The 18,943-nt window shown below is 42.8% G+C and overlaps 1 protein-coding gene across 1 annotated transcript; it reads right to left on the reverse strand.

The window, feature by feature from the left end:
- Positions 1-770: 770 nt before the first annotated feature.
- Positions 771-17,101, reverse strand: NINJ1 (ninjurin 1). The gene is made up of 4 exons (XM_005532791.3): positions 16,903-17,101; positions 9,741-9,975; positions 4,193-4,354; positions 771-2,395 (listed from the first exon to the last, which is right to left on the reverse strand). Exons 1-3 carry the CDS (start codon positions 16,969-16,971, stop codon positions 4,200-4,202), a joined length of 459 nt encoding a protein of 152 aa, XP_005532848.1. The 5' UTR covers positions 16,972-17,101; the 3' UTR covers positions 771-2,395; positions 4,193-4,199.
- Between the last annotated feature and the right edge of the window lie 1,842 nt (positions 17,102-18,943).

Below are 18,943 nucleotides of genomic sequence, written 5' to 3' on the forward strand. Positions count from 1 at the left end.
TAGAAGACAAATACTAGAGTCAGCTCCAGTAAATAAGGTTGTTGTCACCTCCTTTGGTAAGTAGAGCTACACTGAAAATCCCAGCCCAGGCTGTTCTGGCTGTGGAAGGGACTAATGAGTAGAACCGTGAGCAGCACTCACCCTGCCCAGAGCTTATGAAACAGGAGCGAACGGCTGACCTGGCAGGAACTGCTCCCCACACAGCCTGGAAAATTAATCTCGCTTCATTATTGATGACCTCTTTTTAAAAGAGATATTTGCATCCAACCAAGAACTCTGAAAAAGCTCAGCAAACCAAAGAACAAGTCCAAGAATGAGTCAAACCTATGTATTTGTTTGCTGCCCCTCAGAGATACTTGCCAGGATTTTAAAGCAGCACCTGACTTAAAAGAATAATAATCCTGTGATTAAATTATTTATACTTGAAATCAACTCGCAGATGCTTCTGTCTCCTAAAAAATACATGAACTCTGAAGGCTTCAGAGACTTAAAATACAGATTTCATGTCTGAGAATGTTTTGCAAATCTTACTTAATCACAATAAAAACATGGGAAGCGGCATCAGAAGTGTGACAGCCATGAGTGGGCATGAAGAGTCCTACAGCAGTTGGTGGTTTGTAAAAAATAAATACAGGAAGTTATCCTGCGTGCCTCATTCAGAATTTGTTCTGAGCTATGTTTAAATTAGTACAGCACACACAGTTAGACCACTGCCTGCTGGATACTGGTTAAATACATGTTACAGTGGAAATGAAGCAACAAAAGACAAATTAGAAAATAAAAAAGAATGTCTATTCCATTATTAATCACACAAGTTTGATTTTTTTCTGTTACTAATCCATACAGAACATACACATGAAAGTCTGGTACATCAATGGGCTTTGAGACATAACCAAAGAGAAAGATCAGTAATAAAAACTGTAAATGAGATGAGACATATGAAGTCAAACTTCTAATCTTATGTACGAGGGAGCATTGGAAAATTGATACTAAGAACATTGATTAATACAAATCTGCATCTACATATAAGTGCAACCTAGAAAACTCAGATTTTTCTGATTGCAGGTATGATACTTTGGAAATAAAATGACTGAAATGTTTTTGTTGAAGAAATTATAACCTACACCATCACTGGGAATAGTGTATTTAGAAAAAGTGTAAGTCCCTGAGCCAGCAGGTAAGGGCCTAGAGGGTATTTATATATATATATATATATATATATTAAAATATATATATATTTTAAAATAAAAATTTAAAAATTTGTTTTGCTTTTAGCCATAATCTCATAAAAGTAAAAAAAAAATGCAGCAATCAATGATGGGAAGAGAGAGAGGAAACTAGAGAGAAAAACTCAGTTCATTCTGCCATTTGAACTGCTGCTGACAGGCACTTGGTACCAGTTTAGCAGGTAAAGTCCACCCTGGATCCCCCAGTTTACCAGCTGAGCCTAGAAAAGGTGGCACTTTCTCTAACTGAGTTTCCAGAAATTTGATGTAAAAAAGAACCTTTTACAATGAGGGAGGTGACACAGGGTGCCCAGAGAAGCTGTGGCTGTCCCTGGATGCCTGCAAGTGTCCAAGCTGGACAGGACTTGGAGCAACCTGGGAAGTGGAGGATGTCCCTGCCCATGGCAGGGGTGGAACGAGATGACCTTTAAAGGTCCCTTGAAACCAAACCACTCCATGACTCAAATAAAAACATATAATGCACAGAATAGCAGTTCATGGTACGAAACCATTAACAATTAGGTTATTGCTATAACCTAATGAAGGACATGGGAATTTTAAGTGTGTCCAGAAGAAACAATACAAATGATTACCTGTGAAAGAAAAAAGAATGCTGTTTGTTTCTGTTTGTCTCATCTTTGCTTTAGCTAGAGTGGAAGAAAAGAAAAACAAGGCACAGCTACCTTTACACGCTGCAAAGGAAGAGCCCTGCTGGGCTACACAGCACATGGGCTTGCTGGCAAGCTGTGAAATAAAGGACAACGTCTCCACACCAGAATCAAAGGCCTGACATTTCCTACCATGGTGGAAATGACAAATTGCCACAAAAACCAAAGCCATGTAAAAAGAAAAGTCTCGTGAATTGCTACAAGATGATATTTCCTTGTTCTATGTGTTTGCGTCGCTTCTCCGAAAAAAAATTAAGTTTCTTCAGAAATTGAAATGCCAGTATTCCAGAAAAACAGTGTCCTTGGGGCAAAATCAACCTTTTCTTAGATGCCAAACAGTTTAGATATTAACACATGGGAAAATTTCAGGTATGCAAGTGTGTTGGAAGCTTGAGAAAGCTGCTTGGTGTGTCCAGCTTCTTCAAATCATTTTTCCTTCCCACTGTGACCAGTGTAGCTGGCTCAAGTGCAAATGGCATCTACAGTGAATGTTCCAGGTCTCTGAAACACAAAGATATTGCTATTTTAGTGATACAGGAACTGACACATTTGCTTTAAAGGGGGAATTAAATTTTCTGTGGAAAAGGGTGCATAATAGTAAAGGTGAAGCCAGAAAATGGTGGCAACCCACTTCTCTCAGGGTTTTGAGGAGACTTGTGACAACAGACTAAAAGCCACTTACTTTTCAATTTACATTTAGATGACCAGATGTTTTTAGCAAGGGCAATGGGTACAAATGAGCAAACAACAGCTGTAATGTTCTAAAGCAATACAGAACTTTCACATTTAACAAGTCTGCAGCAAAAAATAGGACACCACATTTGGCTGTTTAATTAGGAAACTGAGTGTGTGAGAGCATGGAGGCAGGAGCCCACAGCTGCTGGTTCTGTTCTGAGCTTCCTTATGCCTATTTCAGATCCTTGCCTCTGCCCCTGTCCCTGGTACTGTGTATGTTTCCTCCTGTGAAAGCAGCTAAAATTCCAGTAATCCTTCAAGCAGCTCTTTTGGCTTTGCCAGTGTAATTTTGGGGTTAGTGCTTCAGTACTGCTTTAACATGTACTGCTGAAGTCAACTTTCTACCTGTGTTTCTGATAATACCTCAGATAACCTATGTGCTCTTTGCTGTTAAAATTCAATATTTATTAGTCTGTTTGTAGGACTATAGCCAGAAAATATAATAAAACTATCTTGTTTCACTGCCTGTGAATTTCACAGGTTTTGGTTAAAGCAGAAAATTCCACCCACACCCCAAGATAAATTAATGTAGTTCTTCATCTTCCTAGTAATTTTCTGCATGGTTTCCTCCCATACTGTTTCAACTGATGATAAATTTTGGTTTGATTCCCATTCTTGTTACACCACTCATCTACAGATTAATGGTTTAAAGGACTTGTATCTTCTTTTTCATGGGGAAAGGGTTTCCTGTAGAAGTTTGCACAAAGCAGTAACATTACATGCATGGGCTGAGTGCACCACAGCCTGTCAGCTCAGTCATTCCTTCCTCAGCAGGTCTCTGACCCTGGGCTGAGACCCAGGAGCCAGAGCAGTGTTGGCACACACAGACTTAGCAGTGCTATTTTAAAGGCAGATGTTGACCATGGTGCCTCTTGTGTTACAAGCCTACAATTTAGGTTTATCTCCTCCCAAACTGCTCATCATAGCTATGATGCTGGGAATACACCCAGTTTGATCCCCACAATTCCTTTATTTGTTCTGTGTAAGTAAAGAGCAAAGTTGAAAGTGCAGGTAGAGCAATAACATTGTCCTAAATAACCACATGTGAAGTGACAGCACTCATCTTTGTGGGCTGAGTCTCCCCCAGAGCAAAGCCCTGTCCCATGGAGGACAGAGGAGCCAGCACAGGAACTGAGAGGCTCCAGCATGTGCAGTGTTACATATCAGATTTAACAGACTTAGCTACTTGGAAACAGATTGTATTCAGTGTTAAATAACAGACTGGATGCAACCTTTCCTTAAAAAAAGGAGAGGCATTTGGAGAAAGCAGAACAACACGATTTCCCTTATTGTCTCAGTCTCAGTCAGCAGTAAGGAAAAGGAGTGGCTAGGCCAGGACAACCCTTACACTTCCTATGGGTGATACATGTGATCAACTTTTGAACTCCACATTCACAAACACACTGTAATAACTTACCCAGCAGCTTCTGCTTTTGCACTAATGGGAAATGAACTCAGGTATTTGCAAGAACTTGAAGAGTACAGATCAGCCTGTGGCTTTTTCTGAAGTGCATCCCTGGGTGCCTTGCCCCGATAGCTCATGCTGCAGGAGACCACACTCACCTGGTCCTCACTGTCTTGATGCTGACTCTGCAACTGGTTTCTGTACTCCAAAGGCAGTGATAAAAATATTCACAACTACTATAATGAATACTAGTCCAGTTGCAAGGTTGTTGAGGAAATTCACCTTTCCGTGTTTTGCAGGGTTGTTAAGGTCATATTTTACTTCAAAGAGAAAGGAGAAAAAAAAATGTTTAATGATATGTGTATTTCAAAATCCAGAATAAAAGGTTTCATGCTGCTGTAGTTAAAGAATTTATCTTATGCTAAGCTATTTGGATAAGTCGTATTTAAAAGGGAAGTCAGATTTTGCAGTGTCAGTGAAAGTGCTAAGGGGAAGGTCTGTAACCACAGGAGCCTATTAGCTTTCAGTAATTAGCATCTAATCTCTGTGGAGACACGTGGGAAGTAATGAATGCACTACCATCCCTAGAAATCTTTTGAGTTCTTGATGTTTTGAAGCCTACCTGTGCTGCAGACTTTCAGCATTTAAATGTCTTTAAAGTCTTGAATACATGACTGAAACTTGATGAAACTTCATGATGAACTTGATGAAGCTTCATGAAACTTGAAGCCCTGAGAGGATGAAGTTAAATATCCTAGCTAAAATGCTGCAGTTCTCATTACCAGTGCTGGATTTCTTTTCTGGTACATGGATATTACTGGTACCCTTCCCCAGCTTGTACTCCTCATACTCCCTGCTTTTCCCCTGATTCTGTTTTTAGAAAGCAAGGGCACTCTGTTAAACAGAGGGAGCTGTCAGAGCAGCGTAGCTGCACTCCTTTCTACAGAGACTGTAGAAAACTGTGTAAACATTTTCCTTTGCTTCTTGCAGCTGCTTTTTGGTTGAACTGCTAAAGGGAGTGAGGGAGGCTCACACAAGGGAGATAGCATTAATATAGTGAAAGCTTTGATTCCAGGCTCGTGATAGCATACAAATTAGTTACACTGGGCTGATAATAGGTTTGGTTGAAGACAGTGAGAAGTCTAGGGCACTTGCCTGGCATCATAGAATCATTAAGGCTGGAAAAGACCTCCAAGATCATCAGGTCCAACTTTGACCAAACACCCACTGAACCACCATGTGAAAACCCGAGTTTGCTGTCTGTGTTCTCTGGCAGTAAGGGCCCTGGAGCTCAGACCGTTGGCTGCATTCTTTTGATGCTGGTGGACCCAGTGCTGATGAATTCTGGAACATGTTTTTACAACGGGTATTGTCTATTAAGACTCCAAGTTCTCAAGAGCATAGATCACTGGAGCATGTGTCTGCATGTGCACAACACGTGAGAAAAAGTTTATACCAGACAAGTTTTTACAGTAACATAAAACCTAGAGCTCCTTCTGATAGGCACATACATAGACGTAACAGCTTATGACTCTAACACACAAAATAAATCTTGTTATCTGCTTGTACCATCATCATCCTGTTCCATACTGCAGAACTGAACCACTGAACCAATAGCCTTTGTTGTTGAAGCAGCTGAGTGGTCACAAACACACTTGTGATACTGAAGTGCTAACAGCCAGGTTCACCTGGGGTCCCTAATAACACTGTTTTGGTTTCAAGGAATTCTGTGTGCCTGTTCAAGTCCTGTTTGCTAAAGCAGTGTAGTCAAACATCACAGGCCAGGCAAAGCAGTGAAGAACAGTGTGGGGAAACTGCCCTGAGAAGCTACTGCACATCTGTGCAGACATGAAAAAATTTAAGTTCGGTAGGACTTCAACCTTAAAATAAGTTAATACATCTGGAGGCATGTGGATGCTCACATGCCAATAGAACCTGGAAGGACTCTGGTACCACCATGTGAATGTAGAATAAATGAAATGGAATCATTAGTTTTGAAACATGAAATAAGAGCATTTGAGACAGTTGGAATAAAATGGAAAGGCAATAATGGCCTGACCTGTTATATGAGTTAAAAGCAACCATGCTGAAAGGCAAACTGACACTTTCAGAGCTGTCCCTTTGTCCAAAGGAGGGTCAGAGAAGACAAGTAATACTTGTCAGTTTAGGAAGAGCTCTAAATTTTGAAGTAGAATTGCAGTAATCCTGTCTTTGTAATTACTGCACTTAAGATGAGGGTGTATGTGAAAAATGTTCTTAAGAACAGTTATTCTTTCAGTATTTTATTATAGTAGATTACTATGATTTCATGCCACTGAAACTATTTCAAGACTTTCTTTGCTTTTCTTCCAGAAAGTTAAAGGCATCAAATCACTTCCAAGGACAAGTTTGCTGAACATTACTCCCATTGTTTTCATGAAAGGCTCTTAAGGAGGAAAAAGCTTTTAATACCTACTAGAAACTGTGAGAACTGGTAGCTCCCAGGATAAAACCCTGACTCAAGGAAAGAAACTGGATGGTGGCACAGACTTTGGCCATGTGAGAGCTTAAAGAGACAGAATTTCATGGCTGGACAGAAGCAAACTATTCCTGCAAGCCAAAACTATAAAATATACATTGTGAAAAGCAAGTTCTTGGTCTGATGCCTGTATCTTCATACCTCCATCTCTTATTTCCTGTCTTCTTTCTGTCCTTGACCTCAGCAGGACAACACTGCTCCAAAAGTGCATCACCATAAACCAAGGGCTCTGTTACCCTCAATGTGACACAGATAAAATTGAGAGCAATTTAAACCATTTCAGCAGTGCCTTGCAGAAACAAGCATTAAAAAGCAGTATCTCAGAATATACTGAGAAATTACTGCCCCACAGAAAGACAGGGAGCTTGTTTACAGCCTCAAACTCTGCTCAAACAATCAGGGAGATGCCTTCAACTGAGGAACATAAAAGTATTTTGCTGATTTTTCCATTACTCACTTTCCACACCTCCCAGCATCAACAGGTTGCTTTTTTTCCAGTCCCCTTCTGGAACCTCCTCTGAGCCAAGACCTGGATTCAGCTCTTGCACCAACTCTAACAAATGCAGAGATAGCTGAATTCCGTCTCTTTTGTAAGAAAGAAAAAAGCCACATCAACTGTGAATATTACAGGCCATGTGTATCCTGGCTCCCTAGAAACTTTCTCCTTGAACAGAACATTGTTTTTTCAGCTTGATAACAGAGCAGAACACTGAAAGATTGGCAGGGATGCCAAAGGTGGCATCCATAACTCAATAAATGCCATGTGTGAACTCTGCCTTTTCATTTACATTAGGCCCAAGGCCAGTTATCTAGCTCCCACTAAGGTAAAGGGTATGATTTGAAAAATGTTATGAAAATAAATGATCCCATATCACTAGCAGAAATGATCCACAGCTGTTTCCTACCAGTGGTGGTGTCATTTATTCCTGGTGGGCAATGGTAGATGCAGTTTGATTGCAACACAGCCAAGCTAAAGACAACATGCCACACCAACATGACGATGGACTTTTTAACTTTCACTTCCCCTTCAGAGTTCCACATTCACAATATTTTCTTCTATCACTGATATGGAAGAAATACATTTCAGTCATAAGATTAAATAACAGGTCTTGCCAAAAACATTATTATGAAACAGGATAGACGGCATTATCTTATCTGGCCTACTGATGTTTCTTTTAAAACATTTCATAATTTTCCTTCCTCCTCAGGCTTTCTTGGGAAAAATATTCATCGTATGGGCAAATGAGTAGGAGGAAGTTGATAAAAATTGAAAATTTCACATAAAGTTGCCCTTCCTCCCTCTGTTGGGGTATTTCTATGGTTTCAAGAGAAAATCTGTATTTTTGGATATTAGGAGAAAATTCTTCACTGTGTTGATTTTGCATTGGTTGACATTTAGTGAGGAGAGAGGCCACCCACAGAAATCATTTTTCTGAGGGAAGCTGCTAAGAGCTTTCTCTGTGCCTAGAAAAAACCAATAGCTGGCTAGCTCTGACAATCGACAACCTATCAAACCATTTAGAAGTGGGTCCGCCTCTGTGAATTCTCCATTTTAAGGGCAGGCAAGCCCAGGAAAGCTCTCTTGTTTCTGGCTGTGAGGAGGTGACGGTGCTGGCGGGGCCTGGCGGGGCCGGGCCCCAGCGGCTCCGGGCAGGGGATGGAGGCCGCGGGGCCCCGGCCGAGGCTGGGCCGGGTCACGGCTGCTGATATCTGACACCGAGCCCTGTCCCTGCCTTCAGCCCGCACCGAGCCGGGCTCTGCTGGGCCCCGGGAGCGGCTCTGGGCCGGGCCGGGCCCCTCTGCCGCGGCCCGCATGGCCACAGAGGCTGCCGGGCACAGGAGGCACACAGCGCGGCCCGAAATCCATCACAGTGACCGCCTCGGCCACTGCCTGGGACCATCTGCAGGACCGGACAAGATATGAAGCCTTTCACCACACAGATGGGACCTCGATCCTCTCTCCAGGGACAGAAAAGGACAGAATGATGACACGTAGAAAGACAACATGAAGACACCAAGGTCAGTAAAGGAGTCAAGTCCCAAATGGAAGGAGAAGGAGAAGATGCCCTGGTAATGGGGCTGAAAGTTGTTTTGGCAAGGCCATGGAGATGGACTATGATGTACTAAAATATCCCCTTTAATTCATGAGAAAGTATGGGGGGATGGAGTGTTCAAACTGTAGACTTCAGCAGAGGCATCCAAAATTAAGCAAAGCAGATGTTGAAGGAGCTGTGATCCCATGAGAAGCTTGAACAGAGAGAGATGAGAGTGATGAAGACCCTCTGCCCCCAGGGAGAGAAGAAGACCTGTGTTCCCAGAGATGAAGAAGATCATAGAGATGAGGAAAACCTTTGCCTTTGAACAGGTATTATGGGGTATTATTAAAATAATACCCCGTAAGTTACATGGCCAATTAACCCAGCTGTGAGAAGGCTGTGAAAATGGGAGGAGATTCACAATAGCAGATTTTTCCTAGGCAGCTGCTGTTCATAGAAATGAAAAGCCATGAGTGAACTGTTTCTTGTGGAGAAGTCTCCATGGCATGGTGAAAGAAAACTCCTCTCCCTGTAAGAACTGATGAAAGACTACTGTAGAAGTAGTAACTAATTTTAAATCCCAGGTTTTTTCTCTACGCTTTCAGTTGGGAAAGAAGTTGGACAGGGGGAAGAGAAGTGTTCTGAAGGTTTTATTCTGTTTCTTATTATTCTTTTAGTTCTGTTAATAAGCTTCATACCTTTTAAGTTTTAAGCCTGTTTTGCCCTTCTCCTAATCCATATCTCACAGCAAGAAATAAGTAAGTGCAGTGGTGATTTTAGCCAGTGCTAAAACCACCACATTATTCGGTGCATTGGCCAGGAAACTCAAACTGGAGAATCTAAACCACTACAGTTGTCAAGCACTGGAACAGGCTGCCCAGGGAAGTGGTTGAGTCACCACCCCTGGAGATATTTAAAAGATGTGCAATGGTGATGTTTATGTACATGGCTTAGTACTGAACCTGTGCTGGGTTAACTTTTAGATTAGATGATCTTAGAGGTCATTTCCAACCTAAATGATTATATGATTCTAACCTGAATCAGTTCTGAGGCAAAGTCTTTTTAAAAGCAAAGGGTGTGTTTATTTACCATCTTACAGACTCTGTCCTATAAGAAAAACACAAGTCAGTGGATCTTGCTGTTGCTACCTACCAAGGAATATCAGGAGCACTCCCACCATAACTTGCAGGGTGAGCGACAGGCTGATGAGAACGATCAGTGGGATGTAGAAGGAGAAGGAGGGTCCTTGCTCCATGACAGCTTTGAGCTGGGAGGCGTTGGCCATCAGCAGGGCGATGTCCAGCATGCTCTCAGCTGCACTCTTCTTGTTGGCATAGTGGTTGATGTTGATGGGTCTGTTCCTTTGGAACCACTGCCACGTTCTGCGCTGGAGCCAGCAGAGGAAAATGGTTATTCACATCTCTTAATTGAGTGAGACATCACTTGGCCCATCCAATGATTCCTGTGATCATATGGGCAGAGCCACAGCAGCACTGAGATTTTCTGTGCCGCTTTCCCACTGTTACCCCGTCCTCCAGAAGGAGAGCAGAAAACAGTGCCTGCCTCTACTGCCCTTTGGCATGTTTTCCAGCTTGCCCTATAGGATCAGTTTAAACAGTCAGCATGCTTCTACCCTGGGAAAAGGAGAGACTGGAAAGGATGAAAAGTTTGCACTGAGAAAATGCTGGGAGGAAAAAAAACACTGTAACACAATCCAGCAAACAACAGGTTGTTGTGATTAATTTACTCCTGAAGGCACACTTAAAATTCAGATACTTACTAAATTCGCTTTCTCTCATACACACATACATACATACAGAAAGTTCCTTCATTACTCGTGAGTCTTATTTTCAGAACTGATGTGAAGTCACTGTGTGAGCTCTGCTTACTCTCCTTTCCTTGCTTCTCCTTCCTCCGACATAACACTGTCCAAGGTCATCCATATACCCATACACAGATGTTTTTACATTTAACTATCATGTGATCTTTTGTTGCCAAGAATCTTTTCTTTCCCATTTTCACATCAGCTGGTTTTGGTTTGGGGTTGTTTTTTGTTTGTTTGGGTTTTTTTAATTACTCTGCAAACAGGAAAATTAAAATCCATCTGCAGGGCAAACCTAGGGCTAGTTAATCCAATGGGATGAATATATGAGTGTTTCCTGATGATGATCCATGTGACCTAACTTAGAATTTGACTGCTTGTCTCCCAGAGGTGCCTATTTCTCCATGGATTAGATGCAACTTAGGGTAACAAGTTTAGACTTAGCTGCCCAACTCCATGACAAACAAAGTCGTGGTTGTATCCTCCTGTCTCTGAACAGCTTAGGAATTTCATTTCTGCTGCTCTCACTTCTAGATTTCAAAAGTAATAGACAAATATATGAAAAGTAAGCTTACTCTAGCTGATTTCTTTAAATCTACTTCTTAGCGACTTTTTTACTGCCCAAATGTGTTCCTGCTTGCCAGAAAATCCTGTGAAAGAAGTCTGGCTTTGCAGGTTAGTTCAAATGCAGAAGACACACTCTGATTACTCTCTTCAGCAGCATTAAACATGATCAACTTCCAAGCCACTTGCCACAGTCCAGACCTAAAAGCCTTTTAATTAGGGTAGATGTTCATGTATGTATTGCCAATTTTTCCAGGGCATTTAAACACCAAACTTGACCTATTTTCACCAGACATCTTGTCATCCATCACAAGCCTAAATATTTGACTAAGTGTAATTTGTCATAGGGCAGCAGCAAATATCAGAGCTTTTTCTCAGCCTGTGATCTTGCCTTCACCAGGAAAAATGACCTGTAATCATGAAAACCCCAAAAACATTCACTTGCTGCCTCCTGACTGATGCTGAAAAACCATAAAACAAAATAAAAACAAACAAAAAAGCAAATTAGCCTTGTTTTCTGGGAGCAAGCTGAAGACCACTGCCAGAGGTATTGAGGCTGATGCAGTCAGTACTACATGGGTACTTTTTAAGATCAGACCATGTGTTACACAGCAATATACAGACTGCAATGAAAGAAGAGATGTTGCCTTAACCTCAGGAGAGTGACAACCTGTACAACAGAAATTATAGCAGAACTTGGTTATGTGGCTTTGTGGCTTCAGGGAGATTCCAGGCATGCAGCAACATGTGCAGCCCACAGCAGCAAACAACACTCACTGTGCTGTGATCACCCACAGGGCACGCAGAGGGCCAGGGCAATGCTTGCAGATTTTCTAGAATGCAGGTAAAGGAAGGCTTTTCCTGCAGGTGTCACTTGGCAAAAGAACAGTATGCCTTGCATGTGACCTGCTTCAGTCTCAGTGCAACCAAAACACCTCCTTACACACATTCAACATTCAAATTCCTTGGTAAAGACAAGCTAAGCCCTTGGTTTGTGTCTCCAGAGGAGTCTGATCAAAGCCAGCAAGTGGGCTCACATGTGTATAAGAACCAGGTGCAGCTGGGACTGCATTCCCTGCAGTGTTCCCTGCATGCCTTCAGGCCCCCAGTGCTGCAAAGCTTCAGCCTCTCAGCAAAACAAGACCTGCCCTGCTGCTCTATGCACAGTTAGACAAAGGAGGGAAGTGAAAAGCCTCTCCCTCTTGCTCTGTCTGTGACTGGAAGAATCCCGTGGCAGAGCTGATTTTCACAGTGACAAGGTGCTGTCCCCACAGGCAGTACCCCTCTGGGTCTCCTCCCAGAAGCAGGGGCTGTTTGCTTGTCCAGAGTACTGAACTCTGCAAGGATAAAGCTACAATGCCATGTCATAAAGTGGCACATTTTTGGTTCTCCAAGACAAAACCTTCATGCTAAGATGGCATGGTACTTGTTCTCGGTCTCCCTGTGTTAGTACAGACGCAGCCCCTGCTTGCTTTGCTCCCCATTTCAGTGGTACACCCAGAAGAACTGAGTCCCTTTGAAATACAGAAGGGATTTATTGGTTACATTTATCAAAAAGCAGATACAAGTGTCTCTGCAGCAAATGTCCTTAGGTGCCCAGTTTCATGAATCACAGCTAAGCCTCACCTGGTGATTCAACAGGAAGGAAACAGCACTGAAAATGGAAATACATGAAAACAATAAATTATCTTTGCTAAATACAAATAAATACTGTAAATTGTTATAGTAAGGATTACAGCAGTTTTCTTTCTATTTGAGGTTAGTTATTAATGCAATTTTATGGGCAAACAACCTTGATTCAAAATAAGAATGGACCAGAATGACCTCTGGGTCTGTGGTGCCGTAGAGAAGCTTCCAGAACATCTCGTGCTTAGGAATAAGTCTGAATTATAAAACAATGGAAGCTTACCACATAATAACGAAGCTGTGCAGAACTAAAGCTGAGCCATACTGAACATAGTGAGGCTGCTCTTTACTGTGCTCTGCAATATTCTTCCCAATCAGAACTGTTAAAAAGATGCTAAAAAGCAATTTTGTTTAAGAAGTAATTTACTATGGTTTTGAAGTACTAATCTTTCAGATAAATATATGGCTAATTTTTCCAGATCTTTGAGAGGAAATTTCATGTTTCGAAAAAATTCCAGTTAAATCAAAAAGAGATGGATCAGACATAAAAGAATAATACTGGACAAAAATAGAACACCATTTCAGAACTTTTTTTTCTAGGATCAAATCTACAGTTACAGGATTGAACTTTACACTAATATTTAATAATTCTCATAGTTGTAGAATTTCTGTCCACATCTCCATCACCTACACACTGAAATTGCAAAGGGCCGTATATGGCCACTCTGAAGTCAGACTTCCCCTCCATCTCAGAAATCTTGCTGATCTAAAAACAAACAGGTAAAATATTCTACAAAGAAAAATATATTCTTCCAACAAAAATATTTGAAGCTGTATCAGTCATGTAATGGATGATTACAGAATCAGATGACATGATTACAGAATAGGCTGAGTTGGAAGGGACCCACAGGGATCATCCAGTCCAGCCTCTGCCCAGACCTCCCGACAGCCCCACCGTGGGCATCCCTGGAGCGCTGTCCAAGCTCTCCTGGAGCTCTGGCAGCCTCAGGCTGTGCCCATTCCCTGGGGAGCCTGGGCAGTGCCAGCATCTTCTGGGGCAGAGCCTTTCCCTGAGATCCACCCCAACCCTCCCTGACACAACTTCAGGCCCTGTCACTGCTCACCACAAAAAGACATTAGTGCCCCTCCTCTGCCCCTCACGAGGAAGTTGTTGAGCCCAGAGTCTCCCCTCAACCTCCTCTTCTCCAGCTGAACAGACCAAGGCTTCCCCTCCAGGCCCTTCACCATCCTCATGGCCTCCTTATTTCTAATTAATCCTTTGTTCCTCCTCCTCAGAAGATATTCTGTGGTTTTTCCTTCAAAAAAACATTAGATCACTTGCTGAGCTTAGCACTGACTCAAGAGAGAAAAACCCCTACCCCTGGCTCTGGAATGAATCATCAGTTTCATTTCCCATGGAAATTCCATTTTGAAGAGAAGGGGAGATGTTCACCCAAGTACCAACCCAGTGTAGCAATAACTAGTTCATGAGAACTCTGCAATTATATCTTGACATGCTGTGGCTCAGGCAAATACAAAAAAAAAAAATAAAAGAAAAAAAGGGAAAAACTCAGCATGCTTTTGTACTTCACAGACATCATGATTTTCTAGCAGCTTCAAAACCTTAAGAAGAATCTTAAGCTTCTGCTTAAGAAGAATCACTTTTTTTACAAACAGAAAATGCAAGTATGACTACATTAAGAAAAAAACTGGTAATCATGTTGAACTCCTGAGAGCTAAAGAAGTTAATATTAAAAAAGGGAAAAGTACAGCCTGCTGAGGGCCAAGCACTGTTTTCCTAAAGCTGTACTGGTTCCAGGATCCAGTTAGAATATTTCTACTCATGAAATGACCAAATAATTTAAATAACTAGCACACCTCATGGCTAACTTTGTGAAATGAAGGAGTAACTTAAACTTGTTCACATAGATATTAAAGTTTGCTCCTGTATAATTTTTTCTGCCTTGCATTATTACTACTCTTTCCAGTCATTTGATCTTACAATACTATTTCTCACAACTGAGCTGTGGACTGCCTATTTGCGTGGTTGACACACAGTTTGTTTACTCTAGCTACTTAAAAAACATGCAAGCAAAAACTTATCACCAATAGTATCAATATTTGAAGTATACTGAATACTCCAAATTCAGTTTGATATGAGTAATAAAAACATACCATTTCAGGCTATATGCAGCAAATTTCAAGTTCATACAGGCTGGTTACTTCCAGTATGATGCCAAGAAACTGCCATGTTTAAAATTACTTTTATGCTCCAAATTACTTCTGAATATACAGACTTCAACACATTTTTAGGAATAACATGATTAAAGCTGTTTATTTCTACTATCCAATTCTTGTTCAGCTTTTCCATAGACCTTCTTGAATTCCTTCATCCAGCATATCCTGTTATCTTGGAAACACTAAACTAGATTTTAGAACACAGCGGATGGAAAGTGTTTCAGTATGGACCATGGACAAGGAAAGCAGCTAGATGGATGGAAAACCAGTTACAATCCGTATTTGTGTGAACAGATCCTTTGAAGAAGAGGTGAGGTACTTTCTCCGGGTGTAATTATGCACATTAGTCAGTGAGGTGTGCCACGCCAGCCCAAGCCTAGAAGCAAGGAATCTTTTGCTTCTAAAAACCTGACAGCTGCCAAAAAATGTATTTAAATTAATGTTGGAGTAAAAATAAACCACATCAAACCACTGTGTGACCACTTGTTCAGAACTACCAAAAGCTTAACTGGTCTTTTTAAAATTTGCATGCTTTGATTGCTTTGAAGGTAACAACTATACCAGCATTTCATGTCAGCTCTTCTGTATGAGAAGGCAGTTTTGAGGAGAGCACAGATGCTGGGAGAGGCAGGAAGGAAACCAGGGTGGCCCATGTTCTGATGCCTGTGAGCATTCCTCAAAGCAGACACACTTTTGACTCCAACACAGAAGATTCAGGCAGCTGCAGATGGTCTCCCCAGGTTTAGGTGGCTGCTGAGCTGGGGTGCTGTTTGTGTGATTTGTGAACATTGGCAGATTTTTTAAGGTATCTTCTGTTCAGAGATGGGCTTTTGAAAAATCTGTCCCCATATGTTTTACCTTGCATATACTTTGTGTTTGTGTGAGAAAATTTAAACAGTGTTTATGAAGTTCACTGAAGTGTCACTGTGTACATTTAAAACACATCACACTGTGTACATTTAAAACAATGGAATAACATGTCTCACTGCTTAATCTTTATATGGCACTCACTGGGAACTTGAGTTTTGATGGGAAAGATGTAACAAATGGAGAGTTGCTTGCAAGTGAAGATGAAGTGAAACTAAAGTTGCTGAAAAATTCTTGGAGCAGACCACATGGGGAAAAAACCCTCTATCAAGAGTACTTGTGATGCAATCACACAGATATGTTGAAAATGAGAGAACTGCTGAGAAGTCAGAGGTTTAGAGGAAACCACTCTAGACCACCAGTTTGACCTGCATACCCCAGCCTTGATTCACTTCAGGCAGGATTTCCAGGATTTATTAAAAATAGGTTTTTATTTTTATCAGTTTGATATTCATGACTCCAAGGGTTTGTCAGGGAGGGAGGGATGGAGAAAGGACAGATGTGCTACACAATCAGTCCAGTCTGTCTGTAACCAGAATGTTTTACCAGTGACACAGAAGAGGGTTTAGTACAGCGGTTTCTCTGTAGCAAAGACTTGTGCTGGAGTAAGAGCTGCCTTTAGAGTTTAGTCTTTTCCGAAACAAGATAAAGGACACTCTTCTACCATTCTGCTTTTTTCAGATAAGTGGCACGCTCTACAGACATCCTTTATACTTAAACAGAATACCAGATGAATACTTCCCAGTGAGGATGCCCAGTCATACTTTGACTACACGGAGTAGGAAAAAGCTGGGTATTCTTGGTTTTATTTAGATTACTGCATGGAAAATAACCATTCAAGCACTACCACTTCAGTAATTCCCCCTAGCTTTGTAATTGCTTGTTCTGGGTGGATGCAGAGCCCCGCAGGTGGAGAGGAGGGCCGTGCTGGCAGGTGCAGGAGCCGGGAGCTGCCGGGGATGCTCTGCCCGGCCACACGGACCCGCCAGCGGCCTCCCCGCCCAGAACGGCGCGGAACGCGTGCAAGGCAGGTAAAAAGCCAGCAATAACCGAGCAGCACCGACCAGCGGCGCACCCCGCGGAGTGCCCGTCCCGCCCGGCCCCGGGATGGACGCGACGGGCCGGACACAGCCCCGGCAGGGACGCGGCTGCCGGGTCCCCCCGCCCCGCCGGGCCCGGCCCTGCCCCGGCCCCCACCCGCTCCTCCGCCGACTCCGCGCCCTCCGCCGTCCCGTTCAGCTCGTGGGTCTCGCTGCCGGAGTCCATGGCGGCTGCCCGGGTCCCCGCTGTCCCGGCCAGGGCCGGGGGGAGGTTTCCCCGCTGAGCAGCGGTTCCAGGAGCCAGCCCGACCTCCCCTCACCGCGCCCCGGGGCCGCTCCACCGCCGGGGCAGCCTTCCCCCGCTCCTCCCCGCCTCCTTCCCCGCCCTTTCCCTCCTCCTTCTCCTCCTCCTTCTCCTCCTCTTTCCCCTCCTCTCCCCGTCTCCCGCTCCCGCCGTGGGCCGAGCTTTGGCGCAGGCCGGGGCCCGGCGGAGCGGAGCCCGCAGCGGCCCCGGGCCCGAGCCCGGCCGGCCCGCACTGAGCCCCTGTTGCCAGTGTTGGCCAGAATCACATTGTGTGTTACTCCCTATGTAGGGAATGATCACATTGTGTGTTACTCCCTATGTAGGGAATGATCACATTGCGTGTTACTCCCTATGTAGGGAATAATCACATTGCGTGTTATTCCCTATGTAGGGAATGATCACATTGTGTGTTACTCCCTATGTAGGGAATAATCACATTGCGTGTTATTCCCTATGTAGGGAATGATCACATTGCGTGTTACTCCCTATGTAGGGAATGATCACATTGTGTGTTACTCCCTATGTAGGGAATAATCACATTGCGTGTTATTCCCTATGTAGGGAATGATCACATTGCGTGTTACTCCCTATGTAGGGAATGATCACATTGCGTGTTACTCCCTATGTAGGGAATAATCACATTGTGTGTTACTCCCTATGTAGGGAATGATCACATTGTGTGTTACTCCCTATGTAGGGAATGATCACATTGTGTGTTACTCCCTATGTAGGGAATGATCACATTGTGTGTTACTCCCTATGTAGGGAATGATCACATTGTGTGTTACTCCCTATGTAGGAAACTGGTGATGGATGCAAATGGCTCATTTCAGAAATCTGTCTTGATAAAGCGGAAGACTGGAGTTCAGTTGTTCAAAGAGTTCTCTGATCAGTGTTTTTAGGATTTCAGTATCATTATTCTTTTTTTTTTTTTTCCTTCTCATTGTCCTATACATTTATTCCTCCCTATGTTTATTTTCCCACCTGTACTGTGACAACCAGCACGTAGAAAACCAATCAACATGCAGGTTTGGTGGTGATGGGACATCAGAGGAACACTCAGATGCATAGAAACAACTGCCAGCAAGTGCAGAAATGTAAAAAATATATGTAAGTAATTGGGTTTTGTATGACCACATGTAATCTCTTAAAGCCTGAACTGCTCACCTGCACCAAAAATGTTCCTGAGTGGATGCTAGTGCAGTGGGCTAGAAAGCGCCAATTTGGATAGAGCAATAAAGTTTGTTGTTATAGTCCATTGAAAATGGAAGGAACAGTGTATTATGACAGCAAAGATGTGTATAAACGACATTTATTCTTTACAAGTCCAAGGCTTCAAAAGGTACATTGCTTTCCTTAATTTTTGGGTTTGTGGTAGCTAAACTCCAGTAATACGCTCAGCTAGGCCAGCCTTTACCAGATATATTACCTGTTCATTTAACAGTCATTAAATATGCATGAACCATAATTGCTGCATTTGGATCCCAGGACAACCTGGTCAGAACCCCCTCTGGTTGCAAGCATCCAGTGACATTTTCAGAGATACTACTATATTTTTAATGACCCCTTTTTTATCTTCTGTACCTCCTTGCAAATGCATTTTGAGAACTTTGGCAGTTGTAAAGGTTTGATGTGCTCTAGTGAAATTATTCTGCCCTTAGTCCTAGAAATGAGATGTCTGCTCTTTGGACATGACAGTGCTGAGTGATTCCTCCTGTGTGCAACTCCCTTTGTGCCGCACAATCATGTGCCAAGGAGGCCTGGGAGTGAGACCTGTTCTTAATGCTGTGAGTAATGGGTGTCATTGCAGTGGAACTGGGAAACAGCTGAATTTGTGTCTGTGAGGCATACGGTCTGAAACAGTATTTCTCTGTTGAAATTTGCATTTGTCAGT

This window comes from Pseudopodoces humilis, chromosome 13, assembly GCF_049639895.1.
Source record: "Pseudopodoces humilis isolate 2021_Gansu_Grassland_sample_001 chromosome 13, ASM4963989v1, whole genome shotgun sequence".
NCBI lineage: Eukaryota > Metazoa > Chordata > Aves > Passeriformes > Paridae > Pseudopodoces > Pseudopodoces humilis.